At 42.5% G+C, this 13,374-nt stretch overlaps 1 protein-coding gene across 17 annotated transcripts in view; it reads left to right on the forward strand.

Annotated features, from left to right (window-relative positions):
- The window catches only part of Gon4l (gon-4 like), a 73,173-nt gene that overhangs the window by 40,217 nt on the left and 19,582 nt on the right, over nucleotides 1–13,374 (forward strand). For 15 of the 17 annotated variants that reach the window (NM_001024797.1, XM_039102906.2, XM_039102893.2 and 12 more), the window contains 6 exon segments: nucleotides 336–359; nucleotides 4,595–4,698; nucleotides 8,812–9,010; nucleotides 9,428–9,514; nucleotides 11,463–11,631; nucleotides 12,667–12,811. In NM_001024797.1, coding sequence (NP_001019968.1) covers nucleotides 336–359; nucleotides 4,595–4,698; nucleotides 8,812–9,010; nucleotides 9,428–9,514; nucleotides 11,463–11,631; nucleotides 12,667–12,811 — 728 coding nt within the window. 17 annotated transcript variants of the gene reach the window in all.

The raw sequence follows: 13,374 nt of genomic DNA on the forward strand, positions 1-13,374 counted from the left end.
ATATAGTCAAGTCTAGGGTCTAGTCTGTTCACATGGGCACCTTACTATCGCTGTTCTGTTTGGGCCGGTTCCTTTTCTGCTTTAGCCATTAATTTTTATGAGCTGTTTAAATTTGAATCACATTGCAGGGTTAGAGACAAATTATTTAACTCTTGAGTAGTTAATCCAGTAGTAGTTAAGGCATAACCAATTAATAGCTCCCAATAATTTTTGAAAATTATTAAGCATTTTTAATTTGTCTCTTATAATCTGAACCTTTTAAGGTTGAATTTTTTTTGTTGACTCAGTTTAAATTTTAAATAATTTATAGACTTTCCTTTCTGTATTTTTTTCAGGTGCAATCTGTAGTCCCCAGTAAGGTAAATTCTTTTTCTGTTTCATTAAACATTTTTCCTAAGGTATTTGTGTCAGAGTCAGCCAATAAAGTATCATCCATGTAATGGTAAATGATGGATGGAGGAACCAGTTTGTAAGTTATTGTTAGCTATTGTTGCCCCTGGTATTGACATGCATTAACTATTTAACATGCCCTGAGGAAGACATTTCACTGATATCTCTCTACAGGTTTAATGTTATTATACATGGTCACAATAAAAGCAAATTTTTCTGTCCTGATTTTGTAAGGGAATAGTAAAAAAGACAATCTTTTAGATCAGTAACTATCATAGGCCAAGTTCTAGGTAATATAGAAAGCAAATGAATTCAAGTCTGCAAAGAACCCACAGGCTGCATTACTTTATTTACCACTCTTAAATTTGTTCCTATTCTCCATTTTCCTGATTTCTTCTTCATTACGAATACCAAGGACGAATAGACTCCTCAGTATGGTTAACATCAGTTGTTTCTGCTCAAGTGCCTGTAGTTTTTCTTTTGTTAAGGACCATTGATCTGTTCATTTCCATCTAGCCATTTTAAAGGCAGGGCTGTTGGTACATTATTAACAGTGACCTCTAGTCTAAATTTGGAAAGCTAACTCCTTCTTTCCCCTGCTTATGGACAACCTGTATAGCCTGTGATCTTCCGTGATAATTTTTTTTCCAATACGTTTTCCAGGAATATAACTCATTTTAAATATAATCTTATGAACTGTTTCTGAAATTGAAGGACTACTAATTTGAGTTCCCCATAGGGTTGTGGCTATGTCAGCCACATGTGGTTTTAACTTTCCTGTTTGACCTTCTGAACATTCAGTCAACACTGGTTCACATGAGATACTGTTCCAACACCTATAAACTGAGTGGAGACTTCTTGCAAAGGCCAATTTTGATTCTATGATTCTTCAGAAATTATAGATATATTTGTCCCAGTGTCCACTAAACTTCTAATTTGAATATCGTTTCTCATTTACCTTAATTTTGGCCTTTCATCATTGATAACAATTTGCCAAAATACTTTCCTCTCAGTACTTGTGTCTTAGGGTTTCCATTGCTATGAAGAGACACCATGACCCAGGCAACTCTTTTTTTTTTTTTTTTTTAAGATTTATTTATTATATAGACGTACACTGTCCCTGTCCTCAGATACACCAGAAGAGGGCATCAGATCTCATTACAAATGGTTGTGAGCCACCATGTGGTTCCTAGGATTTGAACTCAGGACCTCTGGAAGAGCAGTCAGTGCTCTTAACCACTAAGCCATCTCTCCATCCCGACCCAGGCAACTCTTATAATTGGGGCTGGCTTACAGGTTCAGAGGTTCAGTCCATTATCATCTAGGCGGGAACATGGCAGAGTCCAGGCAGGCATGGTGCAGGAGGAGCTGAGAGTTCTACATCTGCATCTGAAGGCTGCTAGGAAAAGACTGGCTCCCATGTGGCTAGGAGGAGGGTCCCAAAGGCCACCCCTACAGCGACACACTTCCTCCAGCAAGGCCACACCTTCTAATGTGGGCCAAGCATATGCAAACCTTCACAACTTCCAAGTCCTCCTGCCCTATGTATTGGAACTGCTTTACCTGATATGGGAGTAATAGTAATTGAGCCATCACATGGATCTAATTGTATGATTTTCATAACATAAGTCTCGATTTTAATTTCACCTTAATAATCTTCATCTATTAATTCTGGATATAAATAAAGCTCTTAAGTTGTGAAACTACTACTTCCCAAAATTATCCCTACTGTTCCAGTGGCTATTTATATCGGGGTTTGTGGAGACAGGGAAAATACCCACGGAGTGGAAGAGCAGCACTGCCTGAGTAGCGTGCATTAAATCTCCGAAGCGGAGCTTCTGTCCCCTGACCGCCTTGTTGGTGAACCGGCCCAGGGCTGACAGGACACTGTTGCTTTGTGTTGTTTGTTCTTGGGTCCTGAGATCCTTGGGTTCCTTGTCTGGTTTCCCCAATGTAAAAAATCACCTTGGCGATCTGCTGATTGGCGTTCATTAGCCCAATATCTGCCCTTTTCACATCTATTACAAATTCTTGATGGTAGATTTTATTTTGAAATTAGGCATTTCCTTTAGTAAGCAAATGACTACATTCTTTTTTTTTTTTCAAATGTCCAACTTTCCCACGGTTGAAGTATCACGTTTTTGAGTTAAAACCTTTAGCTAAGGATTGTCCAATTAACGTTGCATCATATCTAGTAGGTTGATCATCAGCAGTAGTTTTAAGCCACTCCTTTGGGGACATAGCTTGAGGTTTTTTTTTTTTTTTTTTTAAAGATTTATTCATTTATTATATATAAGTACACCGTAGCTGTCTTCAGACACACCAGAAGAGGGCATCGGATCTCTTTACAGATGGTTGTGAGCCACCGTATGGTTGCTGGGAATTGAACTCAGGACCTCTGGAAGAGTAGTCGGGTGCTCTTAACTGCTGAGCCATCTCTCCAACCCCATAGCTTGAGGTTTTAATTTTAATGGTCTTACTGCTTTTTGGCATTCTTTTTTTTTTTTTTTTGTTCTTTTTTTTTTTTTTTCTTTTTGGAGCTGGGGACCGAACCCAGGGCCTTGCGCTTCCTAGGCAAGCGCTCTACCACTGAGCTAAATCCCCAACCCCACTTTTTGGCATTCTTTATTTGCATATTCAAGTAGCACCTTTCTTACACCTGAATGTGGTATTGCTTTTTGTTCTGCTGAAGTTAATCTTTGTAAGTCAATGAGAACCTCAACAGAGCCTTGGGTAATTTTAGTAAAAGATAGTCCTTTTTCTTGCTTCTTCTCCTCTGTTCCGAGCCTTAAAGCCACTAAATGATGTTGTACTATCGTGGTATAATCAAGTTATCTGCTTATGCCAGTCGGCAAATCGACCCTCACCTAACAAATGATCCTTTGTTATATTTATTTCTTTAACCTGGTTCTGTTGTTCTATGGCCACCGATTCTTCTCTCCACCATGTAAGCCATTGCAGTTGAGGACAGCTTCAAATATAGGTGTCACTAAGTCCTTCTAGTCCTGTGGTATAATTCTATTCTGCATAGCCCAGTTGTTTATTACCTGTCTCAAATAGGCTGAGTACATCCGAGTGCTGCCACTGATTCCTTTAATCACCTCTAATCTGCTGGCTATGTAGGTTTCTAATTAATTTGAACATACCCTTGAGTATGTTGAACAGTTGAATTTCCCATGCCCTCTGCCAGAACTGGAGATGCACTTACTTCCGTGCGAGCACAGCTTCTTTTATGTCCAGCCTCGGTCTGACTTCTCTCCCTCCTGGTCCACAATGTTGGGCACCAGCAAGTGACCCACACAAATCTTAGTCCCTCCTGACCATGGCTAGCCATAATCAAAAGTAAGAACTCCAGGTTTCCAGGAGTGTCTTAGGGCCAAGGGCAGTGCAATTGCAAATTCTCATTTAGCCCTAAATGCAGGTTCTTTAGAGAGACAACATTTCCTCAAGGTTCAAGCAGTCTCAAAACAATTTCTCAGCTTCTACTGATTGACCCAAACATAGTAAAAGCTTTGTTGAATTATTCCACTCTAAGCCAGGCACAAAGGCTTTACTATTCACATCACTATAGTTCCCAGCACCCACGTTAGGTAGTTGTTCCTCTAGCTCTTACAGTCTTTCTGCTTCCCCTTTTGCAGTGTTCCCTGAGCCTTATGTGTATCATTTCCTTTGTGATTGGGCAGGAGTGTGCTGTAATGTGTCCTTTGCACTGGTTGGGAGTGTATTGTGATATTCTTTATTGGCCGGGCAGGAGTCTGCTGCAGATGTGTTCTCTGTGACTGGCTCCGCAGCTCTGCGTTTTGATTGGTTGTACTTTCGTAGTGGTCTCTGTCAACTGCAGAGCAGAGTTTCCTTGATGAAGAGTGAGGAGACATACTGTCTTTATGTCACTGTGTGGTTTTGCTGCGTGTGTGTCTTTGTATTGCATGCTTGGTGTCCTGAAGGTCAGAAGAGGCCGTTGGATTTTCTGGACTGGAGTTACAGACGGTTGTGAGCTATCATATTGGGGATGGGGCTTGAACTTGAGTCCTCTGACAGAGCAGCTAGTGTTCTTAACCTCTGAGCCAACCACCCCGTAGGCTCTCTTTTGGGTTCAGTATTATTAAAAATTGTGTAGTTTTTATTTATGTTTCTCATTGCTAGAGATGTATGTAAATAGGGGCCATTTTCTTGAGAAAATTGTCCTCTTTTCCCCCCTGCACAGTTCCAAGATGAAATGGGATTCTCCAATATGGAAGACGATGGCCCAGAGGAAGAGGAGCGTGTAACAGAATCCCGGCCTAGCTTCAACACCCCTCAAGCCCTACGGTATGCCGGATGAGACTTAGAGTGAAGGGATTAATGTACTTTGAAAAGATTTGATTTTATTTTTAATTAAAATAAATTTTTAATCAGTTTCTTGTTTAGGATGGGGAGCCCTGGAGGTAAGTTTGTTGTCAAACAAACAAAAACAGTCTCCTTATTTTGGGGCAGTGCAGCTATAGACAGCGCTGTATCTGTTTGGGAAAGGAGCAAAAGCATTGCTGGGCCTCAGAGCAGCTCCTCCAGGCGAGCGGTGCTGAGAGGTCTGTCCAGCGTCGCGAGGCCAGCCACAGAAACTACCCTCCACCGTGACATCCCCGTGCTGTTCATTGTTTGTCATCAGCATCTCATTTGCTATTTAGGCATTTAGTGAGCAGATATCCTGCTATGATGACCTACGAGCCAGAAACAAGCCTTTTTGTATAAAGTTACTAGTAAGTGATAAGGGGTGACATTATCTTCTGTGACCACTTCCTGCTGACATCTGGGTATCGTAGTTGGGGATCCAGGAAAGTTTGAATGTTGGCCCAGGCCAGGAAGAGCAGGCTCTTTACTCATTGTCCAGGCTCTGTGGGATCCTCTGGAGCTAGGGAGGCACAGAGCTGGTTGGAGCAGTCTGTGAGTCTGGCCCTCCTTGGGTAAGTTGCTGTGGGGCTGACACCTGCTCGCCTTGGCCAAGCAGTCTGTAGTTGATCTTCAAATACTGCTGCGGCAGGTCACCAGGGAGAGAGGGGAAAGTTAAGGAATTTAGGGAAAGTTTTTATCCAGGGTATACATTTGAAATTTCCTGGCCCACAATCCTGGTAAGTTTGCTGAGGGAAGTCCCAAGACCAGAGGAGAAAGAAAGCTCCTACCCTCAAGAACGGGCATTAATTAGACTTGGGCTGTTGGTTGACGGCGCTTATTGGAGTCCATGTGACCTAGAAGAGGACAACTCAAGTCATTTCTGTACAGCCTTCAATACTTTTCTAATTTTATCAAAAGAGATAAAATTTACGATATGTTAGCATTACCACTGCCTGTAATCTCTGTTAAGGTCCACATTGCAGAGAAGGCAGTAGACTCACATGCTTGAGTCATAGAAGGAGCTTGGGGACCTAACAGCGATTCAGTAGGTATACGCCAAGTAGGTCCTGAATCTAGGGCAGAGTCAGTCTTTGGCCACCCAAACCAAAGATACAGCAGACACTCCCATGGAGGAGGAGCTTGGAGGATGCGTGTACATTGTGTAGGCACAGTGGGGCAGTCAGCTCCCCAACACCTGTCCGGTTTGTACAGGGTCCTGGCAGTGGGTGGGGTGAAGGGCAGCTTTTCACCTAGAGGCTGTCCTTGCCACACTAAAGCATGTTCCAGGTGGAGTTCTTTAGAGACCTTGAGGACTGTTAGTCATAGTAAAGTTTTTTACATTAAACATTTTAAAACTCATATTTAGCAGGTCTCTGAAAAGTTTCGAGGACCATTATTTATTAAATAGATCTAAAGTAGATGGGTAGTGGTGGCTCAGGTCTTTAATCCCTGCACTTGGGAGGCAGAGACAGATGAATTCCTAAGTTCGAGGTCAGCCTGGTCTACAGAGAGAGTTCCAGGACAGTCAGGGCTACACAAACATCCTGTCTCAAAAAATATATTTATTATTGTACTGGGTAATTTTTTTGTTTATTTTTGTTTTTTCAAGACAGATTTTCTTTGTGTGAATTTACAGAGATCTGTGTAGGTTGATGTCATTCATTATGCAGGTAAAGGCAGGTACAGGATAGAACGAGGCCCGTCATTGGACAAGAAGGAAGGATGGGCGGAAAAAGAAAAGTTTTAGAGAGGGAGTGGAGAGAACATATGGCAAATGTTAATATTCCTCTCTGCGCATACTACAGGTTGTTATGACTATTCTTAAGGGATGGGTGTGTACAGAATTTTGTATTATCTAGATGGACAAATTATATTTTATGAATTGGATCAGAGGATATTGTGTAGTGTGTTCTTTCATATGGCAGCTTTATTAAGTTCAAGAGAGTATGTGATGGCAAGACACATTGGGCCCTCTGGAAGAGCAGTTAGTGCTTTTAACTGCTGAGCCATCTCTCCAATCTGAGCCATTGAGTTTTATTGGAGATAATTGCAGAGGTAGAGATGAGCTGCATCACCCAAAACTCACCCCAGCATGGTGACAGGTCACGAAATATGGAAACGTAGATCACACTGCTGGCAGCTTAACAGTTTGGTGCTGGAGTGTCCTTTCTATGTGGCACTGTTGATCTAACCTTCCAGGCTGCTCTTCTGATTTCTGCTTCTTAGGATGTTTGGCTGATCCTTGCTGTTGGCAGCTTGACTTATCTGAGACGGACTCTTAGCTCTTTTGATTGTTTTCTCATAGGAAGGAGGGGTCTAGTGAGTTGGCTCAGTTTCAGGGACTTCCTGAAGTTATTTTTGAGTTTTTACTGACTGACTTGAAGAGCTTCCCTGCATGATGGGATATTTTGATCTTGGAGATAACTGCTATACAACAATGTAGTACACAGACATACATGTGGGCAAAACACTCATGCATAGGAAACAAAAATAAATAAATCTAAAGAAAAAAGTATGTTTAACCTATTACAAAAGTTTCACTTAACTGTTGCCACAATATAGAAGGCTCCTGGGAATATGATAACTTGTTGCTTGTGGCCAGGTGAGCAGCTCTTTTTCTGATTGCCTAGTATATTGTCATCTTTATTTTTTGTTTTATGTTTACCCAGAACTGATGTGCTTAGGTGTTTGGGTTCTTGCTGTGGTCCCAAAATAGTTTCAAAATAGTTTCTCTTCAAGATGTAGGGGTGCAGTTATGGCCATTATGTGCCAATATGCTCAGGAAGCATGAGAACGGAATTTGCGTGGGTGAAGTTATTTTCGTGGATGTTTGAACTAACAAGTCATCTCTTTTTATCTAAGCTGCCTCAGATTTTAGTGTATTTTTTTCTTGTTACATTGTAGAAGGGCCTTGATAGACTTTATTCTGATTTTCTGTTTGTTTGTTTGTTTGTTTTTGATGCTGACAATCAAACCCAGAACTAATGCTTACAAAGCAAGTGTTCTCCATTCTAACTCAGGTACCTCCTTACTTAGGCCTTTGAGTTTTTAAAGAATTGAATTCCTGGGTTCGGTCCTCAGCTCCGGAAAAAAAAAAAAAAAAGAAAAAAAAAAAAGAATTGAATGAAGGCAGCTGAAATGGAAAGGGCTGGACGAGCAGGTCACTGAGACACCAAGTGCTGTACTTTTGGAATATTCTTTGTTGCTACTGGTGTTAGGAAAAGTATCAGCCAAGGACACCCATGACAAAGCTCTCAGCACAAAGGAGATTTGTTTGCTTCAGAGAGACAAAGAGCAAGGATAAGGGATCAGGCAGAAGATAGGGCATAGCTGAGAAGGGGAGGGCAACAGGGGAAGGTGGGATGGGTCTTTGTCCCAGAGGACAAACGACTGCATCTGAATAGAGAGGAGACAGACAGGGCCCATAGGCAAATGGTGCCTTATAAAAGCAAAAGCCGGGAGGACCAGGTGTTTAATGTTAGTTAAGTGGGCATCCTGATTGCTGACCCAAAGGGGGCTTTGATCGCTGGGCTTCAGTACTCGGTTAGTCAGCCTCAGGAAGAGGACGTAGCCAAATAATCAACCTTGGTGGCCAGCTGTAACGGTCTTTAGCAAGGCAGAGGGAATGGGGGAGAAGGGCAAGGTCTGCCAGAGCCCCCCAATTTTGAGGAAGTCCTAAAGTGGTATGTGTTAGTATAATGCTAGAATGGTGGAGTCCCACTGTCCCACAAGTGTTTCTCTGCTCCTAGATTTTTATTTCATTTCTTCTCTCTGTTTTATAGAGAGAAGTAATTGTGTTAATATAAGGTGGAAAATATTTCAGAATATTCTGTGGAATTGTTGGGATTGAACCTCGGGCTTCAAGCATTCTAGGCATGAGCTCAAACTCTTCCAACACCAGACATTTTATATGAACACAGTGCTAATAGTTGAGGAAAATATTTGCTTAAGGAGCAGGACATTGTGATCAGAGTGGTTAATATGCTGTTAACAAGGAATTTGCTGTGTTGTGGACCTAGGGAAGTATACAAGTTATGTTCTTGTTGTGAGTAGGTTTGAGGAACCATTGGCCAACTTACTAAACGAACGACATCGGACAGTGAAAGAGCTGCTTGAACAGCTGAAAATGAAAAAATCTTCAGTCCGACAGCAGCCTGAAGTGGAGAAGCTGAAGCCTCAGACGGAGAAAGTCCATCAGACTCTGGTTCTTGACCCGGCACAAAGGAGCAGGCTTCAGCAGCAGATGCAGCAGGCAAGGCTTTTCTCATGGTCTTATAGTTGGACTATCTCCTGGCCTAACAGTGAAGCCAGGAGTGAGCAGTATGGTAAAGTCAGGGCGGCCGTCCTACTTCCTTCTGCTAGGACCTTAAAGGCCCTATAATGTGCAGGATTAGAGATTTCAGAAATCTTAGTAATGCATTCAAACTCAATGCCGGGCTGTATTAGTTTCTCTTGTTTCAGTCTTAGTCTCTCTAGTTTGAGGGTCAGGTTTGTCTGAGTTTGTGGTTTTGGTCAAAGGCGCATAACTCAAACACATGCCAAGATCCTGCTTTGCTCCAGTCTCTCTGAGAAGCAAGATAAGTGTGATGCATTTGCAGATTTCTCAGGAAGATCTGTCTTTCTGAACTGGCAACATTATATATAATGTGTCTTTTTTTTTCCTTCCCAGCATGTTCAGCTCTTGACACAAATCTACCTTCTCACCACCTCCAACCCCAACCTCAGCTCCGAGGCCAGTACCACCAGAGTATTTCTGGTAAGGCTCCATTTATCCATACCTTGGAAGACTTAAGTATGGTAGTAGCCAAACAAGTCGTTTTTAACTGTTAATGTTATGTACTGGTTGTAATCTACATTTCTTTTCCTTCTCTCCCACATGTGTTTGTTCACGGTACCTGCCTGTCCTGTGGCTTCCTCATTTGCTTGTTGGTTTAATTGCTTCTTCCTTATCTTGAGATCCGATTTGCCTTTTTTGAGGTGTGGGGGGGTTGTCTCATGCTGCTCAAGCTGACCTCAGACTCATGAGTTGACCTGATCTTCCTGCCTCTACTTGATAAGTACTTGAGTTACAGATGCACACTACCGTGCCCACTTATGGGCACTGTGGGTATAACCCAAGGCTTCCTGTGTGTTAGGCAAGCACTCATTGAGCTTCTCAGCCCTCTTAGCCTTTGATACTTCTGTTTTTATTGATGTTGAGTTCATTGCCTGTTTATTAGGCTCAGCCTTAGTGTTTAATGTAGAATTAATTGTGCTTATGACATTTTTAAGTCTTTTGAAAGATTTATAAAGTTTAATGGACCCTCCCTCTTTCCCACTCTTTCTTCTTCTGTTCCCCCCCAGTTTTTTCTTATTCTTGTAGATTTAATAATAGATCTATGAAAGGAGGTAAGATAGAAGTTTCCATTAGGAGTGGCTTTGTGAGAAGAGAATCTGGAGAAAGCCCTTTGTGGTTTCATGATATATTTGACAATATGCCAAACTTCCTTTGTGGTAAAAGAGGCGCTTCACTTCTTGTATTTATAAGATCATGAGATAAAAATAGTTTTTGATACATCATTCAGAAAATTTTCAAAAACTAGATTAATGTATGTCTATAAGTATTTTGCCTACATGTACGCTAGTACACAACATGTGTGTTTGATGCTTGTGTTGGCCAGAAGAGGGTGACAGATGCCCTGGGACTGGGGTCAAGGATGTTTGTCAGCCACCACACGGGTGTTGGGGACCAAACTTTGGTCTGCAAGAGCAGCAAGTGCTTTTTAACTGCTGAGCCAGCTCTCCACCATCAGAAATGTAAAAACAAGACAAAAAACAAAAGCAATAAATGGGCAGGGGTGCTGGTGCTGGTGCTGGTGCTGGTGCTGGTGCTGGTGCTGGTGCTGGTGCTGGCGCTGGTGCTGGCGCTGGTGCTGGTGCTGGTGCTGGTGCTGGTGCTGGTGGACACCTTTAATCTCAGCACTCAGGAGGCAGAGATGGATGGATCTCTGAGTTTGAGGCCAGCCTGGTCTACAAAGTGAATTTTAGTACAGCCAGGGCTGTTACATAGAGAACCCTGTCTTGAAAAACAAAACAAAAACATACAAAATCCCCAGGAAAACCCAAAACTAGAGGTGTTTGTGTGGTGTTATCTATCTTCCATATTTAGTATTTGGTGAATGAGAATGGAGGATCCTGAATTGGTCTGTCCAGGCCTAGAGAGTCAGACTGTCTCAAAACTCTGGGGGATGTGTATTCTGCCATTCTTCCTCCTCACGCTGCTGAGGTTAAATCTAGGGCTTTTAGTGTACTTCATAACAGCTCACTGCTGAATCCTCATTCTGCCTTGAGACTATATCATGCATCTGGAAGACTGAGGAGTGTTACAGGACAATAATTAAAAAAAAGGCATGGGGCTGTTCGTCCAAAGAACCTGGGTTCAATTCCCAGCATGCATTTGGCTGTAGCTCACAACAGTCCATAACTTCAGTTCCAGGGAATCTGATTCCCTCACACTGACATACATGCAGGCAAAACACTAATGCATGTAAAATAAAAGTAAGTAAATAATTAAAGAGAAAAAGACAAATGGCATGGATCTAGTTCCTGAGTTTATCTGCCTCTAATCCTATCACAGGAAGGGCCCTTCTTCCTTAAGAGGTGGAGGACTGTGGTATTAGTTATCTAGAGTCGCCTCAGAACCCCTTTGTGTCCTTTCTTCCCAGAAAGAGCTGGGCACCTTTGCTGAGAACTCCACTGCTCTTCACCAGCAGTTCAACCCCAGGTTCCAGACCTTGTTCCAGCCTTGTAACTGGGTGGGGGCTATGCAGCTCATTGAAGACTTCACCCACATCAGCATTGACTGCAGTCCTCATAAAACCGTCAAGAAGACTGGTAGGAGATGCGTGTGTCACGTTCAGGTTCTGATGGGTAGCGAAAGATGCAAGTCATTAATGTTGTAGCTATAATTCTTAGGGTACAGGAGATTTATAGTTTATTCTGTCTGTCTTTTATCCTCTATTTTCTAGGCTTTATGGTTTTATGTTAATGTCTAAAGAATAGGCAAGTTAGGGATGCAGGAACATTGCTGGGCTGGGCTTGACTGACACGTGGTGAGGGTCTGTGTTACGTGAACGGTAGTTGGGGTTTGGTTGGGGTTTGGTAAAAAGGAAAGTCAGGTTGTGAATTTCAGTTGTGTTCACTTTCAAGGTCAAATTGCAGTGGCTGGGGATGTAGCTCAGTGGCAAAGTACTTCCCTCCTGTGACAAATGTTTACAGTTCATTTGTAAACTTGGGGGGGCCTAACTCCCAAATCAGCATTTCATTCAAAACGGGAATGTCACTGGTACTTTGTGTGTACTGTTTCTGAAATTACACTTATATATCTAAGCACGTGCACTCAGAGAGAGACTGATAGACACACATGCGGGGAAGAGAGCGAGGAAGGAGCACACATCCCACAGTACACCAGACAGCTTAGGAATTGGTTTCCTCCTCCTACCACATGGGTTCCAGGAATTGAATTCAGGTCATTAGGCCCAGGGGCAAGTTCGTCTCACTGGTGTCTAGATTTGTAAGAGAGAATAACCAAATTGTAATTTTTTTTAGTCTTGGAAGAACAAAAATCTTGTTGAAAGTCTTGCAAAGACTTTTAAAAGAGAGATGGGGTGAGACTGTGTGAGTCTAACAGTGTGTGAGTTCTCTTAGTGCCTGTGCTCCTGTGTCAGTGGAGAAGGTGTTCTTACAGGAACGGACAAGAGACTGAGCTTGGCAGATCTGCTGTTAGGCATGTGTAAGGTTGAAGTGACTGGAAACTTGAGGAGTCAAGTAAGAGGAAGAGCTCTGTGTGAATGCTGAAGTGGACTCAGGCCTTTGTGAAGCTCGTTGGTTCTTGGGTTATATTTTATCTCAGATGTTTTTTTCCTACAGCCAGTGAATTTCCCTGTTTGCCAAAGCAAGTGGCTTGGATCCTGGCCACAAACAAGGTTTTCATGTATCCAGAGCTCCTCCCAATATGTTCGCTGAAGGCAAATAATCCTCGGGATAAGACCATCTTTACCAAGGCTGAGGACAAGTACGTTTACCATGGAGATGACAGTAGTGCATTAGCGAAAGACAAAGACAGGCAAACGCTTGAGAGGCTTGGGGTAAATGAGTTGTGTGTGACAAAAATAGGCCAAAGAAAAGCCGTGTAGATAGACGCGTCTTTCACAGGGGATACCACACGTGTTAAAACCTTTTATCCTAGTTTTACTTTGTGAGTATGGGTGTCTTTCTGCTTGCTCGTCTGTGCACATGTGCATGAATGACATTGCTGACCAAAGCCAGCAAAGGGCATCAGAGCCCTTGGAACCAGAATTACAGTGTGAGTCACCATGTGGGTGCTAATGAAGCTGGGTCCTCTGCAAGAGCAGGCTGTACTCCTAAGCACTGAGCCCTGTCTCCAGCCCTGTCTCCCCCCGCCCCACCCCCCATGTTCTTACTCGTTTTTTGTTCTTAGCCTTTAGTCTCTGATGCTCCCATTTCTAATTTTAAAATTAAAAAAACAAAAAAACAAAAAAACCAAAACCGTAAGGATTTGCTGAGTGATGGTGGCACATGCCTTTAATTCTAGCATTTGGAAGGCAGATAGAGGCT

Source organism: Rattus norvegicus, chromosome 2 (assembly GCF_036323735.1).
Source record: "Rattus norvegicus strain BN/NHsdMcwi chromosome 2, GRCr8, whole genome shotgun sequence".
In the NCBI taxonomy this organism is placed as follows: domain Eukaryota; kingdom Metazoa; phylum Chordata; class Mammalia; order Rodentia; family Muridae; genus Rattus; species Rattus norvegicus.